At 42.1% G+C, this 25,475-nt stretch overlaps 7 protein-coding genes across 10 annotated transcripts; 2 read left to right on the top strand and 5 right to left on the bottom strand.

Moving 5' to 3' along the window:
• Positions 1-481: 481 nt before the first annotated feature.
• LOC134184465 (alpha-N-acetylgalactosaminide alpha-2,6-sialyltransferase 3-like) lies at positions 482-1,995 on the bottom strand. The gene is made up of 2 exons (XM_062652167.1): positions 940-1,995; positions 482-876 (listed from the first exon to the last, which is right to left on the bottom strand). The coding sequence occupies exons 1-2, from the start codon at positions 1,890-1,892 to the stop codon at positions 651-653; spliced, it is 1,179 nt and encodes a 392-aa protein (XP_062508151.1). The 5' UTR covers positions 1,893-1,995; the 3' UTR covers positions 482-650.
• Positions 1,996-2,097: 102 nt separating this feature from the next.
• On the top strand, positions 2,098-2,784 carry LOC134185032 (uncharacterized). The gene is made up of 3 exons (XM_062652812.1): positions 2,098-2,224; positions 2,300-2,417; positions 2,482-2,784. Exons 1-3 carry the CDS (start codon positions 2,121-2,123, stop codon positions 2,605-2,607), a joined length of 348 nt encoding a protein of 115 aa, XP_062508796.1. The 5' UTR covers positions 2,098-2,120; the 3' UTR covers positions 2,608-2,784.
• On the bottom strand, positions 2,666-3,539 carry LOC134184086 (alpha-N-acetylgalactosaminide alpha-2,6-sialyltransferase 3-like). The gene is made up of 3 exons (XM_062651696.1): positions 3,067-3,539; positions 2,948-2,986; positions 2,666-2,888 (listed from the first exon to the last, which is right to left on the bottom strand). The coding sequence occupies exons 1-3, from the start codon at positions 3,537-3,539 to the stop codon at positions 2,666-2,668; spliced, it is 735 nt and encodes a 244-aa protein (XP_062507680.1).
• A 507-nt stretch (positions 3,540-4,046) lies between these two features.
• LOC134184801 (uncharacterized) lies at positions 4,047-6,792 on the bottom strand. Its single transcript, XM_062652550.1, has 5 exons — positions 6,545-6,792; positions 6,288-6,479; positions 5,360-5,548; positions 4,378-5,109; positions 4,047-4,313 (listed from the first exon to the last, which is right to left on the bottom strand). The coding sequence occupies exons 1-5, from the start codon at positions 6,720-6,722 to the stop codon at positions 4,288-4,290; spliced, it is 1,317 nt and encodes a 438-aa protein (XP_062508534.1). The 5' UTR covers positions 6,723-6,792; the 3' UTR covers positions 4,047-4,287.
• Positions 6,793-9,780: 2,988 nt separating this feature from the next.
• On the bottom strand, positions 9,781-12,240 carry LOC134184441 (uncharacterized). The gene is made up of 5 exons (XM_062652131.1): positions 12,043-12,240; positions 11,783-11,968; positions 11,327-11,515; positions 10,512-11,258; positions 9,781-10,042 (listed from the first exon to the last, which is right to left on the bottom strand). Exons 1-5 carry the CDS (start codon positions 12,140-12,142, stop codon positions 10,017-10,019), a joined length of 1,248 nt encoding a protein of 415 aa, XP_062508115.1. The 5' UTR covers positions 12,143-12,240; the 3' UTR covers positions 9,781-10,016.
• A 199-nt stretch (positions 12,241-12,439) lies between these two features.
• Positions 12,440-19,867, top strand: LOC134184811 (arylsulfatase B-like). 3 transcript variants are annotated; one of them, XM_062652563.1, is made up of 16 exons: positions 12,440-12,600; positions 12,672-12,769; positions 14,068-14,096; positions 14,152-14,224; positions 14,931-15,011; positions 15,076-15,240; positions 16,489-16,586; positions 16,641-16,743; positions 16,807-16,902; positions 16,968-17,090; positions 17,154-17,188; positions 17,247-17,309; positions 17,538-17,628; positions 17,689-17,770; positions 17,826-18,007; positions 19,443-19,867. In XM_062652563.1, the coding sequence occupies exons 1-16, from the start codon at positions 12,513-12,515 to the stop codon at positions 19,575-19,577; spliced, it is 1,542 nt and encodes a 513-aa protein (XP_062508547.1). In that variant the 5' UTR covers positions 12,440-12,512; the 3' UTR covers positions 19,578-19,867. The 3 variants fall into 3 exon arrangements, with proteins under 3 accessions (XP_062508547.1, XP_062508549.1, XP_062508548.1); XM_062652565.1 differs by lacking the exons at positions 12,440-12,600; positions 14,068-14,096 and having other exon boundaries at positions 12,680-12,769; positions 14,172-14,224; XM_062652564.1 differs by lacking the exons at positions 12,440-12,600; positions 14,068-14,096 and having other exon boundaries at positions 12,693-12,769.
• A 151-nt stretch (positions 19,868-20,018) lies between these two features.
• LOC134184219 (alpha-glucosidase 2-like) lies at positions 20,019-23,429 on the bottom strand. Of its 2 annotated transcripts, XM_062651855.1 has the most exons (13): positions 23,349-23,429; positions 23,208-23,274; positions 23,045-23,123; positions 22,432-22,521; positions 22,266-22,375; positions 22,099-22,207; positions 21,847-22,040; positions 21,465-21,592; positions 21,217-21,406; positions 21,043-21,160; positions 20,765-20,975; positions 20,481-20,637; positions 20,019-20,414 (listed from the first exon to the last, which is right to left on the bottom strand). In XM_062651855.1, exons 4-13 carry the CDS (start codon positions 22,432-22,434, stop codon positions 20,144-20,146), a joined length of 1,491 nt encoding a protein of 496 aa, XP_062507839.1. In that variant the 5' UTR covers positions 22,435-22,521; positions 23,045-23,123; positions 23,208-23,274; positions 23,349-23,429; the 3' UTR covers positions 20,019-20,143. The 2 variants fall into 2 exon arrangements, with proteins under 2 accessions (XP_062507839.1, XP_062507838.1); XM_062651854.1 differs by lacking the exons at positions 23,208-23,274; positions 23,349-23,429 and having other exon boundaries at positions 22,432-22,806; positions 23,045-23,122.
• Between the last annotated feature and the right edge of the window lie 2,046 nt (positions 23,430-25,475).

Below are 25,475 nucleotides of genomic sequence, written 5' to 3'. Positions count from 1 at the left end.
CGCTTTTGTGCAACCGACTAGCCCACGGTACGACACATGTACAGATCTAGAGCTAACATGATCAAGTCTCATTGTCTGGGGTGTACATTGTAGAGTACAGCACTGTACAGCTGAGGCGTAGTCCGGGACATCGGAAACACAAACAGTCGTTTGAAGAATTAAATGACAGGGAAGGGTCTGGTGGATGTCGTTGTTCTTAGACTATCACACCCGGAAATTCTAGCCTCGTACACCAGACCCTCTCTGGGGCTGTCGTCTAGTCTAAAGTTTTAGTCAAGTAGTTGTAGAAATTCAGATTGCTGCCGATCACGAATAGACATTTTTTACTCAACCGACATGCAGTAGGATAATGATGAGCGGAGAACAACGACATCAAAGTTCAAACCGGACGTATGACGTAACGGTAAGGGATAGTAGTGGTGTTAGCCAATCACACGTGAGGCAGTGCGTACCTAGCTACTAAAAAAGGTTGGGAAGTTACTACAAGAATGACGTGGTGCAATTATGAAAAAGAACTCGGAAGCTTAATTAATAAAGAGAAAATGGAAAATGAAAGAGTGTCAATAAGAAATAGTTAGCACAAAGAGTTTCTTCCATTTCAACTATCTACAGTAACATATACAGCATTGCTGAGATCTAATATTAATTAATCAAGGCATAGGAAATTTGATGTCTTTTTTAATGTAGTCGTTGGGATTCCAGTCTGGTGAATGAAACGTCATGTTGTGTTTGACGGCCCATCGAGCAAAAATCGTTTTCTCGCTCATAAATCGATGGGCACCTCGGCGGTTGTTTTCCATCTTAGCATAGTAAGAGCATTCCATCCCACCATGAGGTTCCCAATAGTGATACAAAGCAGGAACAGCCTTTGGATTCCTAAATACAACACAACAGCCGTCGACAAAGTTCCATGCAATGTGATTGTGTACATATCATTACTTGCAGAAGTCTTCTGGAACCATTCCGTAGATCTTTGTCGTTGGACATGCTTGTTTCATTACATCAAACGTAAACCAGCCAGTTGTGAGCCAAGAACCCGACGACATGCGTTTTTGCCCTGTCTCCTTTTCAAATATCTCGTCTTGATACCAATAATGTTCATCGGATGATCGATAGAATCCGATTTGAGGATATTTGTTGGCTGTCGACACCATTTCCCTGTACTTTGGTGTTGTCTTGCCCAAGTGTTTATCAGCGCCCCAACTAATAAAGAAACTTAGAGACTCTTGGCCACGAATTATCTGCGTTATACCCGCTGCAACACTGAACTGAGAGAGAACTCGAATAGTCGTCTTGTGTCCTACATCGATCTCAAATCCCTTCGCTGGAGCTGCATTCATTCTAAACACACAGTCGGCTTCATCGATTTCTGATCCTTTCTTTTGCCCAAGTACGCGTCCCGAGCTTGACACCAGAGCACACGACTTGCAGTTCAATGTCAGTGGCTTGTCATCCAGCACCGACATGTAGCCATTCAAAACTGCAGACCTATCACGAGTTTCAAGCGACTCCCGTTCTTCACTCTCTAAATCTGCGTTCTGACTTTTCTCTGATTCAGCAGGTTTGGAATCAATCACCACATCCATATCCGGGGTCTTTCCATTTTGATTCACTAAACTATTCTGTCCTGCAGTGTGTAACACTCTGTTCTCAGTTGTCGTTTTCTTTTCCTGTAGTTCATCATTCTCGGTTCGCTTCCCGCCGTCGCTACCGATGTTTTGGCGAAGTGATTGCGGCAATTCGTCTTCTGACGACTTAGGGGCCTTCTCGCCTTCAGACGGACTTCGAAAGCGTAGCCACTGAATAAGAATGCCGCTTCCAGCTAGGACAAAGAGACCCAGAGCGACGATTGGTCGTGGACGAAAGAGTCTGTAAGTCATTGTCCGGGACATTGGCACGTGCAGGCATAAATAAATTAGAAATCATGCCAAGCTGTAGTCTTCGCTTGCGGTTCTGTACAGCTATAAGCAGTAATTGTGCTGACTTATTTTAAACAGTGACATTACTACTGTGTGTCTCTACAAACATGCGTGCTAGTCTCTCTCCGCCGGAAGTACATGTATGATGGCGGAGAGGGTCTGGCTACGCGAAACTACATCCGCGCATGTAGTCTTCTCAAAATGGCGGCAGACGCGAGTGATCCCAATCATCCTGACTCGATGGTCAAGAAGCTGTTTGGGCGTAGCAAAGCCGAGGAAAAAGTGATGGAAGCTATCAAACTGAGGTATCGCCAAACGTCGCGTATTCTAACCAATTCATGAATGACTAAATTTCGCTCGTTCTCATATCCATCCCTTAGAGCTCTCGAACTCTGTCACGAGAAGCACATGCGCTTGATTCGTTGTTTCAAGTCGTCGTGGACGGGCTCGTGTTCAGAAGAACACAAGGATTTCACTTCTTGTTTTCATACTCACAGAGTCAGTTGATAACAATGACAATGGAATCTAATTCTAAAAATGTAAGCATAGAGTCGTACTGTAGGATGGCTTGATTGCTAAGTATATGGAAAAGAGGGCGCAGAAGCTTAAAGAGAAACTGGAAAAGAGTGTGGAGGAGAACGAGAGTCGTCACAGAGACTTTTCACGTCAATCATCAACATCAACATGAAAGTCTAGTATATATTTTATGTATCTATTAAATACGTTGCTGTTAGTAAGATTTAGCACTAAGGCATTGGAAATTTGGTTTCTTTCCTGACATAGTCATTGGGATTCCAGTCTGGTGAATGAAACGTCATGTTGTGTTTGACTGCCCATCGTGCAAAAATTATTTTCTCACTCATGAATCGATGGGCATGTTGGTGTTTGTTTTTCATTTCGGCATAGTAAGAGCATTCATCCACTTGGGCATCCCAATAGTGGAACGGAGCAGGAACAGCATTCAGTTTGCTAACCAAAACACTCGTCAATGTAAATATCCAGTATAATACGATTGTGTATCATTGTACCTGCAGTAGTTTGCTGGGATCATTCCATAGACCTTTGTCCTTGCACATGCCAGTGTTATTACATCAAATGTAAACCAGCCAGTTGTCATCAAGGAACCCAATGCTATCCGATTCGATACCTCTTAGTTGTCATCACCAGTTCTTTGTACTTTGATGTTGTCTTGCCCAGATCCTCATCGGAGCCCCAAGCAATAATGAATTTTAGATCCTGAGTTGCATGTAATAGACTCACTGGAACACTGAAGTAGGAGAGAACTCGAACAGTTGTCTTGTGTCCTACATCGATCTCAAATCCCTTCGTTGGAGTTGCATTCATTCGAAACATACAGTCAGCTTCATCGATTTCCGATCCTTTCTTTTGTCCAAGTACGCGTCCCGAGCTTGATACTAGAGCACAAGACTTGCAGCTCAACTTCAGTGGCTCGTCGTTTAGCGCTGAAATGTAACCACTCAAGCGTCCGGGTTTTCTGTCACGAGCTCTGGCAGGCTTCCCCTCTTTGGTCGACGTTGGAAAACCTAGCCACAGGATGGTTCCAGCTAGGAAAAAGAGACCCAGGGCAACTCGTCTCGACCGAAACAATCGAGACGTCATTGTTGATCCAGGAATCTGACTCGTGATGGGCGGATGTTGCTCATTTCTGTTTGTGAGCAGACAGTACGCTTTTTATCTTGAGTGTACAGTACACTACCTTCTGCGAACTCACTTCCTAAAGTGTGAGCCACGTGCTCAAAATTGAGTATATGGTCATGATGCTCATCATGGTTCTGGTTCCATCTATGACATCAGGGCCAGGATGGGCTAGGTCGGCCACGGCCTACCTAACTTTGGAAAATGGGACTTCCATCAACCGGCTTTTGACGTGAATTTTCGGAAATATTGGTTCTGGTGATTAAATGAATTAGCTATTTTTACATTTACTGTGGGCGGGGCTTGGTTGCCTTGCTTACCCAACACCTGGAGTGTGCTGGAGTGCTCCGCCGGCCATGAACTTAATACATGCATAGCAATTATGAATGAATCAGAATGCCTCTAGTGTATATAGTAGCGATGGTATGGAAAGTTTGTATTCGTAGCAAAAGAAGTAGATGGGCTTAGAGTTTTGTTGCCGTTCTAATGTATTAAAAACATAATACAATTTTATCTATCTAACCTAGTAACATAAATCACTCTAATAAATTCATATATTAGTGAAGGCAGAGTACAATCAATAGTTAATTAATTAATAGCAAATCGTTTTAATGATGGAGTTCTTTGCGTAAGGCAAGACCCCACTATGTCTGAAAATGTCTAGTTGTGTAGATAGCAGCTGCGCAAGAAATCAGCAATCAGTGGTAACCGTTCACGGATTGTCTTCTTGATTAAATCCTATAGGAAAGAGCTCATTGAGTGTGTGACAGTGATTGCTATACTATAGTGTAAAGCAACTTACCTTTACATACTGAAGGAAATACTCCCTTTGGAGTCATTCTGACTTCACGCGCGCTACTGGGTATGCTCGGTCGAAACAAAGCCAGAAATCGAATTCTGACAAAGAAGTTGAAGATGCCCTGCGAGCAACGGACTCGATCACGTAGCCTGATGCAGAAATCTTTATGAACGGCACTGTGAGGTGAAGGAGGCAGGGTATATGTAAGGTACAGGCTACCGGGTGGGTCTGGAAGGCAATGACCGGACACTTGTAACCCGTATGCTACTGCATGTAGCGGAGCCTCAATAGTAAACTTGATGAAATGAGCCACCGAGTTACGTAGCACACCGACTTCAACTACACTGTCGACAATGACTCCCGCGTTTGCAGATCGTTTTACGATCATAGCCGGCTGCAGATCTAGAACGGCCTCCCAATGTCTTGCCTTTTCCCGGCATGTAGGTAAACGAGTTTTTTGGGTTTCTTTAATATTAGAATTTCCTTTCTTTGGTGTCGCCGGTAGTGCTCGAAATTTCTGCAAGAGAGGGTCGACACTTGAACTCGAATTTCTGAGTCTGATATCGAGGATGGGCATTTTCTTGATGATGAGGCGGTACTTGTTTGGTTTTTGTTTGCATTTTCTCATCTCGAGTCTCCACTTGTTTGGTTTTTCTCGTTCGGTGAGATACTGACAACGAGTATCCGATGCCTTGAAAGTACACGTCTTTGCCTTGTTTTTGTGGATCCGCACGTCTAGAGGGAGACAAGAGATGCAATTGAGTCAAGCCTCATGCACAACACACGCACACGCGTACAGACAGACAGACAGACACACACACACACACACACACACACACACACACACACACACACACACACACACACACCACCACCACCACCACCACCACCACCACCACCACACCACGCGCACACACACACACACACACACACACACACACACACACACACACACACACACACACACACACCAGTTACAACCCACCAAGAAAGCATTGTGGGCGAGCATTGGTAGTTCGTCTTGAGCTGCTTCTTCCAGCACAAGTGACATTCGTCTCTCCTTTGCGTCTGTAGCCTCTCTCACACGCGTAGAGCGCAGTTACTTCATGCTCACTCTGTCTTATACGCATCGATCCAAAATAGGGCACAGGAGGAAACAGAGCAGAGCAATAGTCTGCATTAGAAATACACAATTAATATAATATAATATAATATAATATAATGTAATATAATATAATATAATAATATTTTTAGTACTTCAAACAACATATATTTGAATAGATTTGCACTACATCCATACTGCTACATGTACAATGAGATACTAATAACTAACTAAAGAGTCTGAGAGAAAACTATTTTGTTAGCAAAGAAAGTTACTAATGAGTTAGTGAGCTAGGCAGCTAGTGGCCACAGCTTGCTCGATGCCTCCTTCATATTTGTAAACTCTTCTTTGTCTGCATTCTCTCAAGCCCATGACAGCAGATCTAGTAAGTGCATAGCAGATTCTGCAGTGTATGTATGTATGTATGTATGTATGTATGTATGTATGTATGTATGTATGTCTGTTATCAGTGGACATGCCATCATGTATGTATGTATGTATATATATATATATATATATATATATATATATATATATATATACCCAGTTGATTGTCATATTGTATGTGAAATTAAGCTTTTCAGCCAACATTGATGCAAGATGTTTCAAGAAAGTGTTGTAAGCTTACTGCATCCTCCTGTGCACGAGAATACTAGGGGTGTAAACGACGCATACTCTATAATAATAATAATTCGATTTTTCTTTGTGTTACTTGTCTATGTTAATTAATCTGACACAATATAAAATAATAATATAATACTGTTATAATTATAATCAATAATAATAATTGGATTTTCTTTATGTTGCTTGCCTATGTTAATCCGGCAACGTGGCAGGTCGGTTGGCCACTGTCCGTCACGGCAATGGATGATAGAGTTGCCGACTAAATCGTATCCCTCTTCGCATGAGTAGTTGATGGAAAGTCTGGCAACAGAGCCCGACGTGGACGGTGTGAAGCGGACGCCTCCAACCGGCGGAGGAGGAAGATTGTGCGAACAATTGCCTGAAAAATAGAAATTTTAGATACAAACACTATCTCTCTGTGTATTGTTTCATATTTATACACACCGGGTAGGTTATCACTGACGATCTGTTTGATACTAGAGACGTTCTGGTTAAGGTCCGTCACGGTCTTGAACGGATCGGGGACCGGGAAGAGCAGTGGCTCGACTGTATCCACACTTACAGCCAATAGAACAACTGCCAGCGATAAAATGGCTGCTGCACTCGACTCAATCATGATCATCACAGTGCCACTGCATGTACAGTACGACTGCTCAAGAGCGGTTATGGACGCATGAAATAAGGTAGCAGTAATTGCATGACATCAATAGATAACTGCGTGACATCATTGGATCTACTACCTCTCCGTCATAGTTTTCCACAAATTGATGGGAAACTTCCTGTTATGTGCCCGTGCATGGTGATCTCTACTTAGGCAATCAGTACAATGATACTAATTATTAGGAGCAAGAGAAAGTGGGTTTTGAAGGCGTGCGTAAACGCTTGTAGATAGATGGACGAAAACATACGAAAGACTTCAAAGTGCATCCGTTCAGTACAGTGTCGACCGCAACCACATCCAGCTAACGCACATGCGTTCTATGCGTGGGTTCCAATGATACAATAGCGACTTGCATTCCTGGAAGTAAATATGTAGCCGTCGTTACAGTGGTGCGGTGCCGAGCACCAACGTGTGTGTGTGTGTGTGTGTGTGTGTGTGTGTGTGTGTGTGTGTGTGTGTGTGTGTGTGTGTGTGTGTGTGTGTGTGTGTGTGTGTGTGTGTGTGTGTGTGTGTGTGTGTGTGTGTCCCCGTCCGATTGCTTTTGTCCACATCCTGTCTGTCATCCTTCCTGGATCTGCTAGATCTACGACAAAGCCGCAATCCGATTTCCTGGTACTCTATGTATACATGCAGCTGGCCACACGGTAAAGCAATGACCTTAAACTATTACCGTTCGTACTTGGCTTTGTGGCCACGTCGTTCAGTGACGCAATTCGGGTAGGTGGAGTTTGTCGCGTGACGCGCTGAGAGTTTTTCTGTGTTCAACTGGAACAGTAACGTTTTCTAGAATAGTTTGAAACACTTTTATGAGTCGCAGTGTAAGGCTGTCCGGATTTGGAGCCAAAATTCAGAAATATTCTAGAAGTTTGGTGCTTGCCGACGCCTACGTAATGCAAACTGGCTAGCAAACTGGCTAATTCTGGTCGACTTTTTCTCTGAAATGTCATGTTATGTCACGGTGTCATCCATCATTTTAGTTTATATTAGTAAATAAGTAATTAACACGCACGTCAGTCGTGTTGATGTCTTAGATTGTTAGGTTCTATCTACACTGCATGTGGCGTCGTTGAGCTTCCAAACTTGCGGAGGCCAACCGATAGGGTGCTAGTACAGTACCCTATAGTTATAGTACCTTGTCAATTGTTTACTAGGACTCAACAATGTGCTTACCAGAGCCATGCTTATATAGTTTTCGTATTAGATCGTTACTAGGCAATCCTAGAGATCTTTACTTCTGATACTGCATGCAAGTTACTAATGTAGTCTGTATATATGTATGTGCTGATTGTGAATGGGAAGGCTTACTATAGGATCTGCTTTTATACATTCTAGCATGCACTGTTTATGAATAAAAGGAGATTCTAGGCCTCACTAATAAAATGCAACAACGTTCCTAGATGCTGAGTGACGCATCCCAGAGTACTCTGCTCATCAGCTAGTCAGAGATACTACCGGCGTAATTTTGACACTGCTAGTTATATAACACGCCATACTCAGCGTCATATGCAGACGTGTAGGTCTGCTGGTGTCAGATTTGGTCTCTTGGACGCTCAGTCTATTTAGAGACGAGCATCTGTAGCAAAGTCTAGAATACTGCCTAGCCAGAAAAAGCCACCAACGATTTGGCAATCAAGTAAACGCTTGGGTGCTTCTAGGGTACGTGAATAGCTATCGAGGGTGTTTGCACCGGCGTAGCGTCGGGGGATGGGAGGCTGGGGGGACTGGGAGGCTGGGGAGCTGGGGGGCTATAGCCCTCAAACATTTTGGGTGTGGCACTCCGGTTCAAGCAAAACTTTATAATTATGTTACTAAACAGTCCACTTAAAAATTAATCGTAGAGTAGTATGTAATGTTGACGACGACGTTGATTATAGTATACCTGTTTGATAATACATACCATCATCATTTCAGTATGATATAACAGTGTCGAGAAGTCATTGACACGTAAAGTGCGCGTTCCCATCACTTTCAAAGCTTTTGTTTGGCAGAGTAAAAACAGACCGCATGAAATAGGCAAAAGCCTATCCACATCAACTATTTTTCAAGTAAGTCTATTAATTAAGGTCGACAACCTGATTGACTGGAGAAGGGGATCTCCAGCGGCTCCACTACCTAACGATTTGCTTGCACTCCGTACTTTCTCCACTTTGTGCTCAGGTTATTCTATAGCTAACTAGCCAGACCTATTGCTCGCTACATTAATTAAGCGAATGATAAAATTGGTCAACACCGGTTTGCTCTGAATTAGTATTCTAGATTCTATTGCATCGAGATGCCATCTAGTTTGACGACAGCAGCGAGCCTTGAAAACCTTTTGGCACGCACTATAACAGTTTACGCACACTGACGACACTCAGTCCCGCAGTTTATTTGTAAATTGAAATCAATACTCTTTACTTACATGTCTACAAACTGTGAGCGAGAAAGTAAAAAGCAAAAACCGGGAGTGGCTTTGCAAGAAAAATGGCAGTAGTTTGCAGTCTAATTTATTAAAATCCCCCCTAAATTGAGGACCACGCTACGCCGGTGGTGTTTGCATTAATTGATGGTGGGGGAGAACAATCTGCATATACTGTATAGATAGTGTCTATAGTGTGGTGAGTGCAGCCTGATCAATTAGATGTCACAATACTTCTCACTTGCAAATTGTGGTTGAAGAGCTAGGGATTTCCGGGCAACACGGAAAATGCCTAGGCGCCTCTGATCGTGCTACTAACATAGTCCAAACAGTTCTGCTGACAAATTTGTTGGTTCACATTACAGACTCAGTATTTGTATGCATGCAGTACATGCAGCTTGGCTCTGCGCCCGCGCGTACGTACGTACGTACGTACACGTGTGTGTGTGTGTGTGTGTGTGTGTGTGTGTGTGTGTGTGTGTGCGCGCTTGCGTGCGTGTGTGCGCGCTCTTCTGCATGGCAAAGTCTACAAGTGTGTCGTGCAAAATAAGAACGTTTCAGTCCGCTATTGTTTTCGCGCTAAGAACGATCAGACTCTCGAGTCGTGACGCACGTCTGCTATCCACAACTTGAAACATCGTGTCACTCACTTGTATTTAGCGTCTGGATATTTTTATGCAATTGCAGTGATCTCTACAGCAGAGAGACAATGCCGCAACAAGACAGCAGCTTCTCATTGAAACTCATGCAGAGCCATCATACTATACTAATCTCGAACGTCAAGCAACAGAGTCAATCGGTCGACCGAAACGAACATTGATAATTCGGACAGAAAGACAGCAAGAGCCAATTTGCAGCTACGGATTGTCTTCTTGACTAAATCCTACGAAAGAACTTACATTTACTGCCCAACTGGTAAGACTACATTGTACAATCACATTTAACTTAATAATTCAATTAATTAAGCCACAAGAATTAATAAGTTTGTTGATTGAAAGGAATGCTCGCACCAATTTTTGGTCTGGTGGTCATGCTTTTTAAATTAGATTAAAATTTTAAATTTTAAACCTTTGTGAATCGAACTTTTTTGTTCTGTTCATACTTTTGCTTTGTTCTGTACTTACAGCTGTAATTCTTGTTACATACTTGAACCCTACGAAGTTTGATCGCTTATAAACGACTTCGAGCATGCTGGTTGTATTAGATGAGGTTTATTGGGTACATTTTCGTGCATTAACAGTCAATATTAATAAACCAAATAAAATATAATGCGCATGCTCACACGTATATTTGAGCATACAAAAACATTTGGTAGTAAACAAGTAATTTTGGCATTACTTAGATCTGCTTACCAGCACAGACTGAACGAGATGCCCCTTTTGGAGTTATTCTGAGTACACCTGCGTCGCTCGGTATGCTCGGTCGAAACAAAGCCAAAAAGCGAATTCTGACAAAGAAGTGGAAATTGCGTCGTGAGCTGCAGCGGACTCGATTACGTAGCTTGATGCAGAAATCTCTATGAACGGCACTGTGGGGTGAAGGAGGCAGGGTATACGCAAGGTACAAGCTACCGGGTGGGTCTGGAAGGCAATGGCCGGACACCTGTAACCCGTATGCTACCGCATGTAGTGGAGCCTCGATAGTAAACTTGATGAAATGAGCCACCGATATTCCTAGTACACCGACTTCAAGTATCTCGTCCACTAAGACGCTCGGATGTGTAGCTCTCTTCACGACAAGTGCAGGGCGCAACACAAGAACGGCCGTCGCATTCCTGAAATTTTTCCTGCACGTCTTCGAGTCGGCATTCCTCCCATACCTGCCATAGTAATAATAATAATAAACAGACGGTGTTGGCGTCGGTGTTGGCGTTTCTGAAAAATTTTCAAATTTTTCCATTAACGGATCAACACTCAAACTTGAATTTCTCAGTCTTATTGCCAAGATGGGCTTTTGCTTGGTCGTAAATTGAAACTGTTGCTGCTTCCGTACGCACTTCTGCACCTCTAGTTGCCATCTGTTTGGCCTTTCGCTGTCAGTAAGATACTGACAGCCGCTGTCGTACGAGCTGAAGCTGCACGTTTTTTCAGTATTTACGTCTATACAACATGAATATCACTTAGCTACACCATGCACTGATGGTAAAGCACATATTATCTTGATGTACCAAGATGGCATTGTGGCGGAGCTTTGTTGTATAGTTGTAGTCCTTTCTTGGCAGTGCATACGATAGTCGATGGTCCCACAAGCTTGTAACCTTTTTCACACTTGTAGCATGCAGTCGCTTTGTCACGATATTTTTGCTTCAGAATGTAGCCAAACTGCGGTGCAGGAGGAAACTTTGCGTAACATCGTCCTGCAAACAATTGGTCAATACAATTATATTAGTGTATTTAAAATAAGTTATGTGATTAATTAATATATATATTAATTAATAAGTTGGTAATTTTTTTATTTTCTGTAGTTCGATGATTGACGTTCACAAAAACGTCCGAAAAATAAAAATCTATTAGCCTCTAATACTAACTTACTTAATAAATCGAATCTTGTTATAAATAAATAAATTTATTTATTTTAAATTTTTAAATTAAGGTAATTAATATTAATAGTTAGGGTTGCTTACGATAGTTAAACTTGCATGTTGGCAACTTGTTCGGCCACCGTCCGCTACGACAACTAACGACCGCTTTACCAACGAGATTGTATCTCGATTTGCACGAGTATGTCAACGAAACAACGCCCATCTTCATCGCATTGATGCGAAACTCGCCGCCGACAGGCGGACGAGGCAGATTGCTGTAGCAATTTCCTAGAAAAACGAAAAATTCCGTCCAGTTTCTTCAATCTACAATTACCATCTTGCAGGCTAGAATAGCTAGACACCGTAATCTTGGACGTCGTACGAAGTGGTTGGAACGTAGGAGGTCGACTGAGCGACAGTCAGTAGCGCAAAAGGCAGCAGACAGAGAGTTGACTTGAGCATGACTTGGGTCGACTGCTGGGCGTGAGCGCGCCGACTGTTTCTCTAGAGCGCGAGCGCAGGCATCAGAATTCAATTGCCTCTCTATTGTAGCTCTAGTGCACTCTAATTACTTAATTGTACTAATTGCATTTGAGGTTTGGCACGACCTGTTCTTTTCCGTCTGTCACATGTACACAATGGACAATAGAGGCCAGTTCGCACAACACCTATTCTTGGTCCGTCTACCACAAAGCACGTGCTAAAACACGTGGAGCGCGCACGAGGAGACGACTGGTTCGAGTCTACATTTGCTGTCCTCTACACTTTACTCTCTAGTTTACCCAGACATCCGGGGTAGTACGACATTAACATAGTTATCCGGGTCACCGCAATGTTGCCCAATTTCTTCTCGCTTCTGTTTATTGCTTACACATTTCCATGGGCTGATTGCAAGTCGCCTCACATTGTATTTATTATCGGTAAGCATGCAAGTATGGTAGGATCGTAAACTTTGAATTTTTTAGTAATTTATTTATTTTATTGACTTTAGCGGACGACCTTGGGTATCACGATTTAGGATTCCGAGGAACTCCAATCAAAACGCCAACCCTCGACGACTTGGCAGGAAATGGAGTCGTTTTGAATCAAGTAAGGAGGAGAATACAATAGATGCGTGGGTGTGCCTAGCTGGGAGATAGATATCAATGTGTAGGACGGTCTCTTCCATTCTATTGTTCTGTCGTGTTGTCTTTAGCAAACGGAAATGACAGCAAGTTTTAATTACTAAAAACAAATGGATCATTGTAAGGCAAACCTCTTCCCAGTGATTACACCACCTCCCACCTCAAGTCTAGAGATTGCACCACTGATATACACATTACAGACTGTAGGAAGGAAGTACTCATAATGTGTGGTTACTGGTGATAAATGGACACCATGAACTTGTCAGTGGTCACTTCAGTGGCGTCGATGCATGGACCTGAGGTGGCCATGGCCTCCCCAGTATTTTTATTAGTAGGTGTGGCCTCTTAGATGATAGACAAGGTCTCATAAAGTAGAACCCTAGTTAGGGGCAACGGAGCTGGGGTACTGGGGGTGCTAGGGTGCTCACCCTCACCCCACTCCACTCCACCTCTTTACCAAGCATCCTCAACCAGGAGCAGTAGCGGCAGATCTGGAGGGGCAAAGGTGGCAGCTGCATTCAACTTTGAGTACAACCATTATTCTTGTAAGCAAACAGTACCCTCACAGTTTATGTACTTTGATGTCCTTTATGCTCCGCCCCCTCCCCAACTTGCGAGTCGTTCCACTGCCCTTGCTAGTGACTGGCCTCCTCAATTTTGAAGTCAAGTGACATGCTTGGCCTCTTGTAATGTTCCTTATTTTATTGTGTGGTACCTACTCAATCATCGATTTCTCCACCGGCTTTTTAAAAATACATGCTAGACATTATAGACACGCACATATAATGTATTGACTGTTTTGGGGATTTGCCTGTTATGTCTGTTTCTGCCTTGTTGTAAGGAGCAAGGCATATACATATCAATAAAATAATATATAAGAATATATATTATATGTTTAATTAATTAATTAATTTGCAAAGTGCGTAATGATGCCAGATATATTTGGCAAGTGACTATTGTGGCTAGATGCATGAATTCAATGATAGGATTGGCATCTTTTCTAACAAACTAGAACAGGAATCATAAAATTCAAACTTTATATCTCAACTTTTGTTTTTACGTTTTGACTCGCATTTTACGAATCTGTATGCACGTAGTCACTGCTCTAAGTCTGTAGGAGTTAGTAGAACATACGCTGCTAGACTGTGTGCATCATACAAATTTGTGTGTATTTCTATTCATCCAATACAAGCATGCTGAACAGAATGCACAATTAGTGCCTTTCTGATGTGGTTTTGATTTGATTGTTGATGTTTATTGTAGTACTATGTGCAACCAGTTTGCTCTCCCAGGTATATTGTGTGCTAATAGTTTGTCAGTGTCTGTTCTAATTGTTGTAATTGGCAGCCGTGCTGCTTTTAACACAGGTCGATATCCTATTCGATATGGAATGCAGCACTATGTTTTGCAAAGTGGCAAGGTCAGGTTGTAGATATTATTTATATGCAGTAATGTTTATGTTGAACACACGCATGACCATACACACACACACACACACACACACACACACACACACACACACACACACTCACACACACACTTACACACAGTCACACACACATGCACGTGCATACACACACACACACACACACACACACACACACACACACACACACACACACACACACACTCACACACTTACACACACTCACACACACATGCACGTGCATACACACACACACACACACACACACACACACACACACACACACACACACACACACACACTTACACACACATGCATGTGCGTGCGCACACACACACACACACACACACACACACACACACACACACACACACATGCACATGCACACACACACTCACACACACACACACACGCACATACACGCACCTGCATGCTTGGTACGTCTAACAGCTGCATGCAGCTTAGGTGTGTATGCAGTACAAGTTCACAATGTTTACTTGATTTCTCTTACTGGAGTCCCTAAACTATCATTCCAAAACGATATGTAGTCAATAGAAGGATGTGTATATCACAAAGTGATCAGCATATCAACAATCTGACAAAACAAATTTTAAACAAAGAGATAGACAGAAATATCTTACGTCTTGTAGTCTCATGAGGTCTTGACTATGATGTGTAGCTTCCTTTTTTGAATATGTAGCGTGAAGGGCTAAACCTCAGTGAAACCATGCTGCCTCAGCGGCTGAAGGAGGCCGGGTATGTCACTCATGCAATTGGCAAGGTACATGATTTGTAATGAAGAAGAGATGGACGCGTGTTAATTAATTGTATGGATGATGTACTAGTGGCATCTCGGTTTCTATTCTTGGCAATATACACCGACATTTCGTGGGTTCGACTCTTTCTATGGTTTTTATGGCGGCGGAGAGGATTATTTTACTCATAAGGCTGGAGCCGGTTACGATTTTAGAAGAGACAAACAGCCTATGTGTGGAACTGGCTGCTCAGAGGTTTGTCTGTGACAGATAGTTAGCTGTGTCAGTCTGTATAAGGCAGGAACTCACCATAAAACTTTGGTTGTGAAATTAACTTAAAAGGAAAATCTAAACTTTAGGGTTTAATCATGGAAATGTTTGCCTTGTATTAAACGATCAATAAAACTATTTGGTGTAGTGCTGGATTAATATCAATCTGACATGAATTCCATAAGACTGATCTTGGAGACTGTATGGTGCTTTTTATGCTGCTGTTGTGAGATTGGGAGGAGGTTGTCTTTCGGACTTGGCATGGTAAAGACTTATGATGTGTAGTTGTTCCTATGTTAGCCTACAGAAGTTGGATGTTGGAATCGGAAAGAGCTTCGGTTGTCAGAGCGGTAAACGTACTGGACATACAGAAAGGAGTGAGACATGGTCTGGAGATGAAGGACAGAGAATCTGTAACACATAGATTGGGAAAGTGGTTTGTGGAAGCATCAGTGATGATGAAAAAGAGTCAACTAGATTTTAAGACGAGAACACTACGTTCTGTTAATGAGACGAGTAGAGTATAAAGCATGAATAGTGAGCAGACAAGATATGAAGAGTAGGGAAACTTTGTGTTATGAGTTGAAATAAAAGTACCAGGTAATTATGTGTTTACGTGTGAGTATGTGTACAGTACAAACCCGATTATCCGGACATTCTGATAATCCAGACAAATTTATTTTTATCCGAAACGAACATGTCTTTCACGTGTTTCTCGCGTGACATCGTTCCAACATGTAAACCTGTGAACCTACATTAAGTGTGTAAACATGTTGAGTCGTTGCTGACCTAATATTGCTGTATATTAATTAATTATTTATTTGTTCATTATGTACTTGACTGTCAATGTATGACTGAGCCTCAAGGAAGTCACCACATCATTGTTTCATTTATCCGGACAATTTGGCTTTCGTCGAAAAATTCTGGATAATCGGGGTTGTACTGTATGTGTAGTTGTGGTAGCATTTGTGGTGTATGATAGCGTTGTATATGTTTACCCTACCATGGGAACTGCAAGGCAATAAAAGCAATACAATATATACCAATTTTAGATTTCAGATTTTAGACAAAAATGCTGTTAAGTTTGTTACATTTTTTGCATGTTTTGTACCATATTTGATTGAGTTGTAAGTCTGCTACTTTTGAATGGATCATTTACACTCAAAGCATACGTTTGATAGTGTGGCAGTACTCGTACTATTTCGTAATTGCTTTTGCTGTTCTTACTTAAAGGTTGACTGGGATGCTCAAGGAAATTATTCAACAACTCTGTTTTCTGATGAAGCTGTGAAGATCGTTCAGAATCATGACACCAGCAAGCCACTCTACTTGTACCATAAAACAGTTGTTTGTATTGATCATATATCAAATATTTTGTTCCTAAGGTACCTTGCATATCAGGCTGTTCATGCTCCACGTGAAGTGCCTCAACAGTATGTCACACCTTATAACAATGTTATTAAAGATTCCGAACGTCGAACTTTTGCTGTAAATATATTTACACGTTGTAACACCAGCAATCAGTCAATGTTGCTGTTTAATTAATATTAGGGTATGTTGGCTTGTATGGACGAAGGCATTGGAAACCTAACAGAAGCACTGAAGACGAAGGGCATGTGGAATGACACACTGATAGTGTTTACAACTGTGTGTTACGAACGTACATTGACTTCTTATTTTCTAACTAAGCACGACTTTGTTTTGTTATGTAGGATAACGGCGGTCCAATCAAGGGCTCTAGACGATGTCACATTTGTGGTGACAACACGGGTACTGAAAACTACCCTCTTCGCGGTGGCAAGCACTCTTTATGGGAAGGCGGGGTACGAGGGACGGTATGAGAAATATTGGTTAATTAATGATATTTAGTAACTGCACTTAGATTGTCTGGTTTTTAGGCTTTAGTTCATGGATCAATGCTAAAGATTTCAAAGTGGTGTCCCATGGTGATAGCCTGTATACATGATATTGTAAATTATTGATTTCTGTAGGTACCAGAATGAAGGACTGATGCATGCCACAGATTGGTATCCCACGTTGCTGACAATGATTGGGTGAGTTGCTATTCGATTGTTCAGGGGCATAACGTGACCTCTAGAAATGGGGAGCTAAGCTATGGGACACGCCTACTTGTTATGGGCACGCTCACTTTATTGGCTTCTAATTGGCTGCTGACCACCCCTATAAATGATGGGGCTGTAGCCCGGTCTAGCCCATGCCACGCTACACCCCTGGATTGTTTCCTATTTGAGTTGAGATTAGATATTAATTTGTTTGTAAAGTGTTGATCCGTCTTTGAGTGGTTCCAAGCCTTTGGATGGATTTAACCAGTGGCCTATGATCTCACAGAATGCATCGTCTGCAAGAGAAGAAGTGCAGTCTAATTTGACTTTTAGTGAAAATGATCTCGTATGTATATAATCGATACTACAGGTACTACTCAATATAGACAGATTGCATAACATTCTGGGCCCATTTGTTCGAAACGGAGGTGGACATGCTGCTATTAGGAGAGGTGATTTAATTGGTAACAGAGTGGCTGGAGGTTCAAGCACGTTTGTTGTTTTCAGGCAACTACAAACTAGTTCTTGGAGATCCGGGTCCTCCAGACATATGGTCAACACCAGTGAATGCATCAGTGCTTTACATTGGTCACCCTCTGGCTACCACATGGAATACAACCGTTCAGTTGTTTGATGTAGTCAACGACATACGAGAAGAAAAAGACATATCAGCTGACAACCAAGCAGTGGTGAGTGAGTAAACAGTAACACATGCACAGGCACACTGTTGCTGATAAATGTGGGCTTTTCCTCAACTTGTACAGCAAATGTAGTAGGGCAATCATAAGCAGGTTGTTGTACCTCACTAAAAACTGTTACATACGTAGCTGTTGCCTGGTAATAGAGTGTATAGGTTAACTTAACACGTATTATGCTTGTCTGTGTGTGAACACACTGATCATTACTATCAATCATAGTCAAAAGACTTTTGAATGGTAGCGGCTGCTACGTGTTTATGTCATGGATGGAAGTTTGTAAAAGGGACGAGGGGCATTTAGTGCAAAGATATAGCATCATGGTATCAGACTGAAGTGTTGCCCCAAATATATGATTAATTGTTAATACACACTTGTATTCTGTGTTTGATCATTTCTTGAAAAACCATGATTGTTCTGTTGGCTATATGTACAATAACACAACTTGTATTGTCATATCCATCAGAGAAGCTACGAGAGGTTCTTTGAAAGAACAACCAATCCAGCCTCAAGAGATTAAATTGAGTTACACTGGCATTGATAGTCTTTGTTCAGACTCGTTTAGAACATTGGCATCAGTTAAGTAGCAGTGTATGACAAATTCTCTCATCTCTGATTAGTCCCCGGGCAACCATACAAAGTTTTAGTTGCTCGGTCATTACTCTGGTTGCCCATAAACTAAATGAAATAGGCTTTGCTGTGTGTTCCTTTCGAAGTCTTGGTCTCATTGGGACTCCAGAGACCTTCACTGCCTTCTTTTGTGGTGCACTTGGTCTTCTAACTACTTCACTGACATCACTTGAAGCTGACTGATCATCGTCTGATAAATCACGTTCTCTTGCAATTTCAAAGTTTTTTCTGCAATGGGAAGTTGTCGTTTGGAGGTAAGTGGTGTTGGTACTACAAGGACAAAGTGGTTAATATGGGACCTGAAGGGATTGGCTACAAGTACTGCAGATGAACAAGTGGAGCACGCAATATGCGTGGCTTCAGTTTGGTTAGTCCTTGGGTTAATAGAAATCTCAGGGTTATCCCTGGGCAACCCTAGTTTGCTGTTTCAGTTGCCCAGACATTTTTGGTTGTCCTAGGTGCCCGGGCAACCGATTTGTCGTACACTGAATAGGAAGCAAATGGTAAAGGAGTGTTAAAGTTATTGCATGGATGTGTGTACTAAATGGTCAACATGCCCTAACGTGCAATGAAGGGCTGCTATGGCTTGGAAAGCAGTGGGTGTTCATTGCCTGTCTTGTATGTAAACTGTTGTGACTTTTCTGGGTGTAACTTTTGATATAATTATATTATATTATTCCTGCACATTAGATTGTTAATTAAGATGGCAGTATTTGTTAGCAATAGAAATTGCCACCACTGCTACAGTTTGTGCTGCGTTCTTAGGACGATTCTGTAGTTACAATCTTGGAATGTTTAGGTAAAGGACTTGCTGGATAGACTTCATGCATACAACGACACTGTTGTTTCACCAATATTTGAATACGGTGGTTCAGATCCGCAGGCGGATCCCAAGAAACATGGAGGAGCATGGACTCCATGGGTAATGAACTGAGAAAGAACATTGTGTGCCGCTTTGTTTGTTTTGTCAGCTCTTTTGTAGTGACATTCTACTTTTCTAATGTTTTGCTTCATTTGGTTTTCTCTACGGTTTTGGTGTCATTTGAGAGTGACCATGACAGTGTCACACTTAAGTTTATGTTTGAATACTCATAAAAAGGTTAGAGTTTTGATCTAGAAGTGTGGTATCCACAAGTGTGGCATGCCACGAAGTTGGGCTTCAAAAGTTATGATATCTTTTATTGATGTCACTGACATGGTACCGTATAATAAGGAAGGCTTGTAAAGAGACATCTTAGCATTTGTGTACACCGCTTGATGAGGATAATGCACTAGTAGTGATCTTAAATACTTAATTAATGTTTCCATTCACCACATGTTTTACTTACTTAATTACGAAGCAGTGGATTTGATATTGGTACACTGAGTTGTTGTATACATGTGACAACATTATCTTTATTTTTTACAAAATTAATGTAAATGTTATTTGTAACGGAACCGTTGAGTTTCCTTCAGGAAGAAATGAAAAATTTACCTCTTGTGGCCAGTTATGCAATGGTACTAAAAATGGATTGTCAATGAAATTCCAATTAATGAAATGTCGGGTCTGATCACAAGTCGCTCTATTTTTGAGTTCCAAAAAAATCCATGACCAACCAATTGCAGTGATTGTAGAGAAGACAGTTCTCTTAGATCAGCTGGCTTATTGGGATTGCCAACTGACCGTGAAGTGATCCTTGTAGGGTGAAGAACATGTTGGAGAACGATAATCACCATTTCAGAACGATGAGCAGTCACCTCAAAGAGAATATATGTTGAACGACTATTTAGCCTGCCAAATAGTAATAAAGTGGCACATCTTTGTATCTCACATCACAGCCAGTTGTAGTGATCATACCAGTAAGAAGCGATCATACCCGATTCCTGGTCACGCACTTCAACGGAATGTTGAATGTTGATTTTTGGACGATTGACATAGAAAGTGAGAGACCCCTGAAATGTTTCATCTCCAAAACTGTTGAGATTGTCTCTAATTCTGAGAGGAATGATAGCACCTGTAATACAACTATCTATAGAAATAGACACCTTGTGTTTTCCGGAGTTTAGTTGAATTTATTGAATTTATGAATGGTGTGACTTCATGCTATTTTGGAGTTATTCTTGTAATCGACCAGATCTTACCTGCTCGATAGAATACCGGTAAAGTGGCTAAATCTGGAGTGAATGTATGATTATCACCGCCTTTGTATACATTCGATGAATTCCAGAAATCCACCCAAGATCCAGTAGGAAAGGTAACGTCCACAATGGCCGGATCATTGATCACCGGACACACTAGAATGTCACTGCCCAGAAGGTAGTTATACGTCGTGGGTTTGAAATCATCAATCAACTACGGCAAATTACTTCTGAGATTCTAGCAAATGGAAATACAATCAAATGCAAATACTTGTTCATACCTTGTGTATGAAGGTATCATGCTTAGCAAGAGGTGTAATAGAACTGCTTCGTGTCTCATAGGCTTTCGAGCCAGTGGCCAACAGATAAGGCATCAACATCAGGTGTGCACTCACATATCTAGAAACAACTGCTATCTTAGTTTGTCATTATCATGATGTACTATCTTGGTGTACTTCTTGTAAATAGCTGTTGTTTCATTGGATGGTTCAAACATCCATGGTCGGTGTTCTTTGTTGCCTCCATTTTCCATGAGCGGTGAGAAAGCTCCGAGCTGCATCCATCTTAGAAAGAGTGTTCGACTTCTTCCCAGTGTACCCTGTCCAGTGCGATAACCGCCTATATCTGATCCAAAATTGGCATATCCTGCAATGCAAATGAGTAGTAAATGAGTACAACACGAGATGGGTGTGTTTGTTCTCACCGTCCCATGCTGATTGCAGGTATCGTTTTAAGGCTGCTTCTAAACCATCGAATGTTGGATCTTGGTCTCCGACCCAACCAGAAAACATGACTGAATGAGGACTGAACTCCAAGTAGAGGAACTTGTAGCTAAGATGGCCAGTAAAGCATCGATAGTTAGGTATCACGAAATAGATTTCTGTACTAGTTTTATGCGTTTATCAACTTGTGTGCTGCTTTTCTGGAATTCCTGCCTGCTTCTCTGTACAGTATTTGCACATGTGCACATGCATGGTGTGTGTGTGTGTGTGTGTGTGTGTGTGTGTGTGTGTGTGTGTGTGTGTGTGTGTGTGTGTGTGTGTGTCACTGTGTGTATGTGTGTACAACAACTAATGTCTTCTCACCCATCCACCGGTCTTGACATTATCAGAGTGTCATTTCCCCGTTTCAATCGCGTGTAGTTGAAGAAATCTCCATAGTACGCATTTGCATAGTCTCGATGTGTTAGGAATCCTCCATAACCATGAGAGTACGGCAACTCTAAAATATAAGGGTCTGTGCCATCACACTTCCAACCATCAATACCAAGATTCAAAACCTGAACAGAAAGTAACAGTTGTCTCTAATGAAAAAATAAGCAATAAACATCTCTCCACCAAGTCCATCTGCTTATGCCACCATTCTACTGCTTTGGGATTGCTGTAGTCTACCAGACTTCCATGCCCATGCCACCATTTTATGGTACCAGGTTTTCCAATCAAGTCTCTAATATAAGCATATCAATCTATTATTATTACACAATTAAAGCACAAGAAGTATTTACCGAACGTAGAAGCCATTGGACAAACCTTCGTTGTAGTTTGGAGAGTCGACATCGACCATGGATGTCGTCCAAACGATCACTTTGATTTGCTTGGAGTGAAAGTACTCAATCTAAGTTGAAACATCCCTACGCGCGTTCATGATCGTGATGCCAATTGACTCTTTACCATATCAGATGCATTGGGATACTTCTTTGTGTTGAATATGAAGTCATTGAAGCCGGTTGCCCACCCAGAGTCAATATTCACTGCACCTACCTAAGTTGTTTGTATCATGAGCACACTATTAAAGCAGAGTGCACTGAATTTATAATTAATTGAAGTATTTTAGATTACCATCACGTATTTTGTACTTTTCAATGAGCATTAAGTTACATAATGTTTTGGTTGATTGGGAGCAATTTCATTGGCTGTACATTGTACAGGAAATGTTAGTACAATGCTTTTCATATATTTATGCCTGAGCTTCTTGATTCACACAACTTGCTGTCAGAAAGTATTTTGTTTCCAGATATGACCATGTGGAGTCCTTGGCAATAAGTTCTAATAGTCAATGCAAACTCGGTTAGAGTTAATTGAAATGTCATTATTGGTCATATAATCATTGATGATCCGTACAAAACCATACCATACCTTCTTTTTTTGAATTATCTTAAAACAAAAAGGCTACCAAAACTTTGTTTATTTAATTTATTTATTGACTTATTTGTTCTTGATTTGCAAGCAACAGGTCTCAATGTGATTAATTTAGATTTAGTTAATCTAATGGTTACATACGTACAGGAATATCATGTGCCAGATATTCGTTGACGTACTCGATCAGAGCGCTCTGGTTGGCTCTATCCCTTGACAGCCACACCCTGCAAACAAGCAATAGCACATGACGTCACGTCTATAGCACTAACCTTAATTAATATAAATTGAACCAAAGAGTTTCTCCTTACCAATGGTGGTGTGCCCATTCTGCGTATGGTGCTGGAGCCAACTGAGGTGGGGGAACGACGAAAACGTCTGTTCAAGATTATAAAACGAGCCAAAGTCGATTGACAAACTAGATGTCTTTCACGACTTTTTGTTAAAGTTACCTGCAAGGCTTGTGTTCCACCCAGCTATAGCTATTAGAATGAGGGAAAACGAGGGAAAACTCTTGCTCCTGCATTCGTCATCCATGCTAAGGTGGGTGGAGCAGCACAGTGGGCGGGGTTAATCACCTGCACGTTCTCGCATGCGCGTATGTAGCTACACCGTCCTGCATTACATATGTGCTAGATATAGATACCTGTATATTTAGAATGGTGTTTCACGTACACTGAACATCAAGTCATGCGTACATAGACATGCATGCAGAACTATTCATCTAAAGCAACTATAGCTCAGTCCAAGGTTGCTACTCCACGTGCGCTAGCTGTCACGTGTGTATAGGTCCATGTGGTTTCATGCTTTCTAGTTGTCTTCGGTGACGAAACCTGAATGGCAAAAAGAGAGAAAAACGAATGAATAGGTAGATGTAGTATGATAAGCCACTTTATATAGGTTTAATTTTATCAGTGGCGTCGCTCAACAGGGTCTGGGCGGGTCAATACTAGCATGTGTGGCCCAGAGGCGTAGGAATGGCATCCAGGTTGTATAGCTCGTTTTCACGATGACCTATTTTCTAGATAGTGACCATAGGCTGCTGATTGGGGAGGGGGCATGGCACCGTGGTTCCTACTCCTATGTGCATGGCCTCGATTGACACAGGATATTGAAGTATTTATCTTAATTTAATTAACAGTAAACTTTAGCGATTGCCTCTCCCATTCTTGGAGGCCCTGCGATGCCACTGAATTTAATTAATATATTAAGACTGCTGAGTTACTACTGACCTGGGCACATAGAATTATAGGCTCCTTTTGGTGTGAAAGTGACCGTTCTGGGCCATGACGTACTCGGATAGTAGGCTATATAGACGCGAACGCGAATGATAAACTGAAAGCGTGTCGACGCACACGTGACCGTTTTCTCCAGATTTAAGCAAAAGTTCCTACTGATGTGCGAGCCAACGTCCCAATTGTAATGGATAACGTACATGTGACCGGGAGGATCTGGGAGGCAGTGCCCGGAGACAAATATCCCGTATGCGAGAGGCCCGGGTGGTGCCTCAATTTTATACTTGATGTAGCGCGCGTATGTGTTCATAAAACTTCCCATCTCAAACGTCGTATCTGACACGAGGTGATTACCAGATCGCCGTCTGAACGGAGGCGGTTGTAGCTTGAGAACCATCGAGTGCGAAATGTCTTCTTCCAAGCAGGAAACGTTTTTCAAGATTTCCCGCCAAGAGGTAGGCATTGTCTCGGACCCAGCCGGCTTGACGCCACTGCTGTTATTCGTTTGACTGTCGCGCAGCAAGTGATCCCCGTATGTTGCATTGCGAACTGGTATCGACGGGATGCTGCTGCGTACTGAAACAAAACGGTGAGTTTTGTTGTCGCACGATCTCCTTTCGAGCATCCATTTGTCCGAGTTGCTCATTCTGTTGACAGCGAGGCAAGACGTCCACGTGGACTCGAACCTGCAGTCGCCGAATGAGTCGAACACACCTGAAATCGCATCACCGGTTGGTGTCTATACGTTTGTATTAATTTTGTTAACCATTTAGTTTTTACCTAAACTGCACGTGATCAGTGGCAAGATTTCTTTCGTCTTGGAGTCGGCACAGGTAATGCTAAGGGGTCCAACGAGTTTGTATCCTGTTGCGCACCTGTAGACTGCGCGGTATCCCAGGTCAGTGTCGATGAGATCTCTTTCGATAAATCGGAGTCCAAACTGTGGTGCAGGAGGTAGGATGCGCTCGCAAGCTTCTAAAAGAAAACGCCGGAGTTATAATTAATTAAAGTGGACGGACGCTGTTGAATGTGATCTAGGATGAAGCAAGAGGCGAAATTCTTACTGTAAATCGACGACTCGCACTTTGGTTGTTCACCAAGCCAGTTGCGTCTGTTGCACTCTCGAATGGTGGGACCCACAAGATTGTATCCTGAAGAGCAGGAATAGACGAGAAAACTTGACCTGTCGGACCCCAAAAATCGTTTTACTTGCAAACCATCTGCTGGTGGCAGCGGTGGATCGGCACAACCTTATAGAGACAGCCACGACATTTGCCACGCGGTTTAGCAAAATAATAGTGTCAATTGTTGTACTGCACCATCATCCGATTGCTCTTCATTGTT

The sequence above is a fragment of the Corticium candelabrum genome, chromosome 9 (assembly GCF_963422355.1).
Source record: "Corticium candelabrum chromosome 9, ooCorCand1.1, whole genome shotgun sequence".
NCBI classification, from domain to species: Eukaryota; Metazoa; Porifera; class Homoscleromorpha; order Homosclerophorida; family Plakinidae; genus Corticium; species Corticium candelabrum.
This window is presented reverse-complemented; position numbering and strand designations above follow the sequence as displayed.

Bases quoted from the DNA above. Each gene is read 5' to 3' on its own strand.
- LOC134184801 (XM_062652550.1), bottom strand. From the start codon at position 6,722: ATGATCATGATTGAGTCGAGTGCAGCAGCCATTTTATCGCTGGCAGTT. The intron at 6,480-6,544 runs GTGTGTATAAAT...TCTATTTTTCAG, and splicing joins CGTCAGTGATAACCTACCCG to GCAATTGTTCGCACAATCTT. The intron at 4,314-4,377 runs GTAAGTTGCTTT...TCTTTCCTATAG, and splicing joins ATTTCCTTCAGTATGTAAAG to GATTTAATCAAGAAGACAAT.
- LOC134184219 (XM_062651855.1), bottom strand. The intron at 20,638-20,764 runs GTAAGATCTGGT...GTTGTATTACAG, and splicing joins ACCGGTATTCTATCGAGCAG to GTGCTATCATTCCTCTCAGA. The intron at 20,415-20,480 runs GTATGATCACTA...ACTATTTGGCAG, and splicing joins GGTATGATCGCTTCTTACTG to GCTAAATAGTCGTTCAACAT.
- LOC134185032 (XM_062652812.1), top strand. From the start codon at position 2,121: ATGGCGGCAGACGCGAGTGATCCCAATCATCCTGACTCGATGGTCAAG. The intron at 2,225-2,299 runs GTATCGCCAAAC...TCCATCCCTTAG, and splicing joins ATGGAAGCTATCAAACTGAG to AGCTCTCGAACTCTGTCACG. The intron at 2,418-2,481 runs GTCAGTTGATAA...GTCGTACTGTAG, and splicing joins CTTGTTTTCATACTCACAGA to GATGGCTTGATTGCTAAGTA.
- LOC134184441 (XM_062652131.1), bottom strand. From the start codon at position 12,142: ATGCTCAAGTCAACTCTCTGTCTGCTGCCTTTTGCGCTACTGACTGTC. The intron at 11,969-12,042 runs GTGTCTAGCTAT...TCGTTTTTCTAG, and splicing joins GTACGACGTCCAAGATTACG to GAAATTGCTACAGCAATCTG. The intron at 11,516-11,782 runs GTAAGCAACCCT...AATTGTTTGCAG, and splicing joins AACATGCAAGTTTAACTATC to GACGATGTTACGCAAAGTTT.
- LOC134184086 (XM_062651696.1), bottom strand. From the start codon at position 3,539: ATGACGTCTCGATTGTTTCGGTCGAGACGAGTTGCCCTGGGTCTCTTT. The intron at 2,987-3,066 runs GTATCGAATCGG...GGCATGTGCAAG, and splicing joins CTGGTGATGACAACTAAGAG to GACAAAGGTCTATGGAATGA. The intron at 2,889-2,947 runs GTACAATGATAC...TGTTTTGGTTAG, and splicing joins ATCCCAGCAAACTACTGCAG to CAAACTGAATGCTGTTCCTG.
- LOC134184811 (XM_062652563.1), top strand. From the start codon at position 12,513: ATGTTGCCCAATTTCTTCTCGCTTCTGTTTATTGCTTACACATTTCCA. The intron at 12,770-14,067 runs GTAAGGAGGAGA...TGTTTATTGTAG, and splicing joins ATGGAGTCGTTTTGAATCAA to TACTATGTGCAACCAGTTTG. The intron at 17,771-17,825 runs GTGATTTAATTG...TGTTGTTTTCAG, and splicing joins ACATGCTGCTATTAGGAGAG to GCAACTACAAACTAGTTCTT.
- LOC134184465 (XM_062652167.1), bottom strand. From the start codon at position 1,892: ATGTCCCGGACAATGACTTACAGACTCTTTCGTCCACGACCAATCGTC. The intron at 877-939 runs GTAATGATATGT...TGTTGTATTTAG, and splicing joins GTTCCAGAAGACTTCTGCAA to GAATCCAAAGGCTGTTCCTG.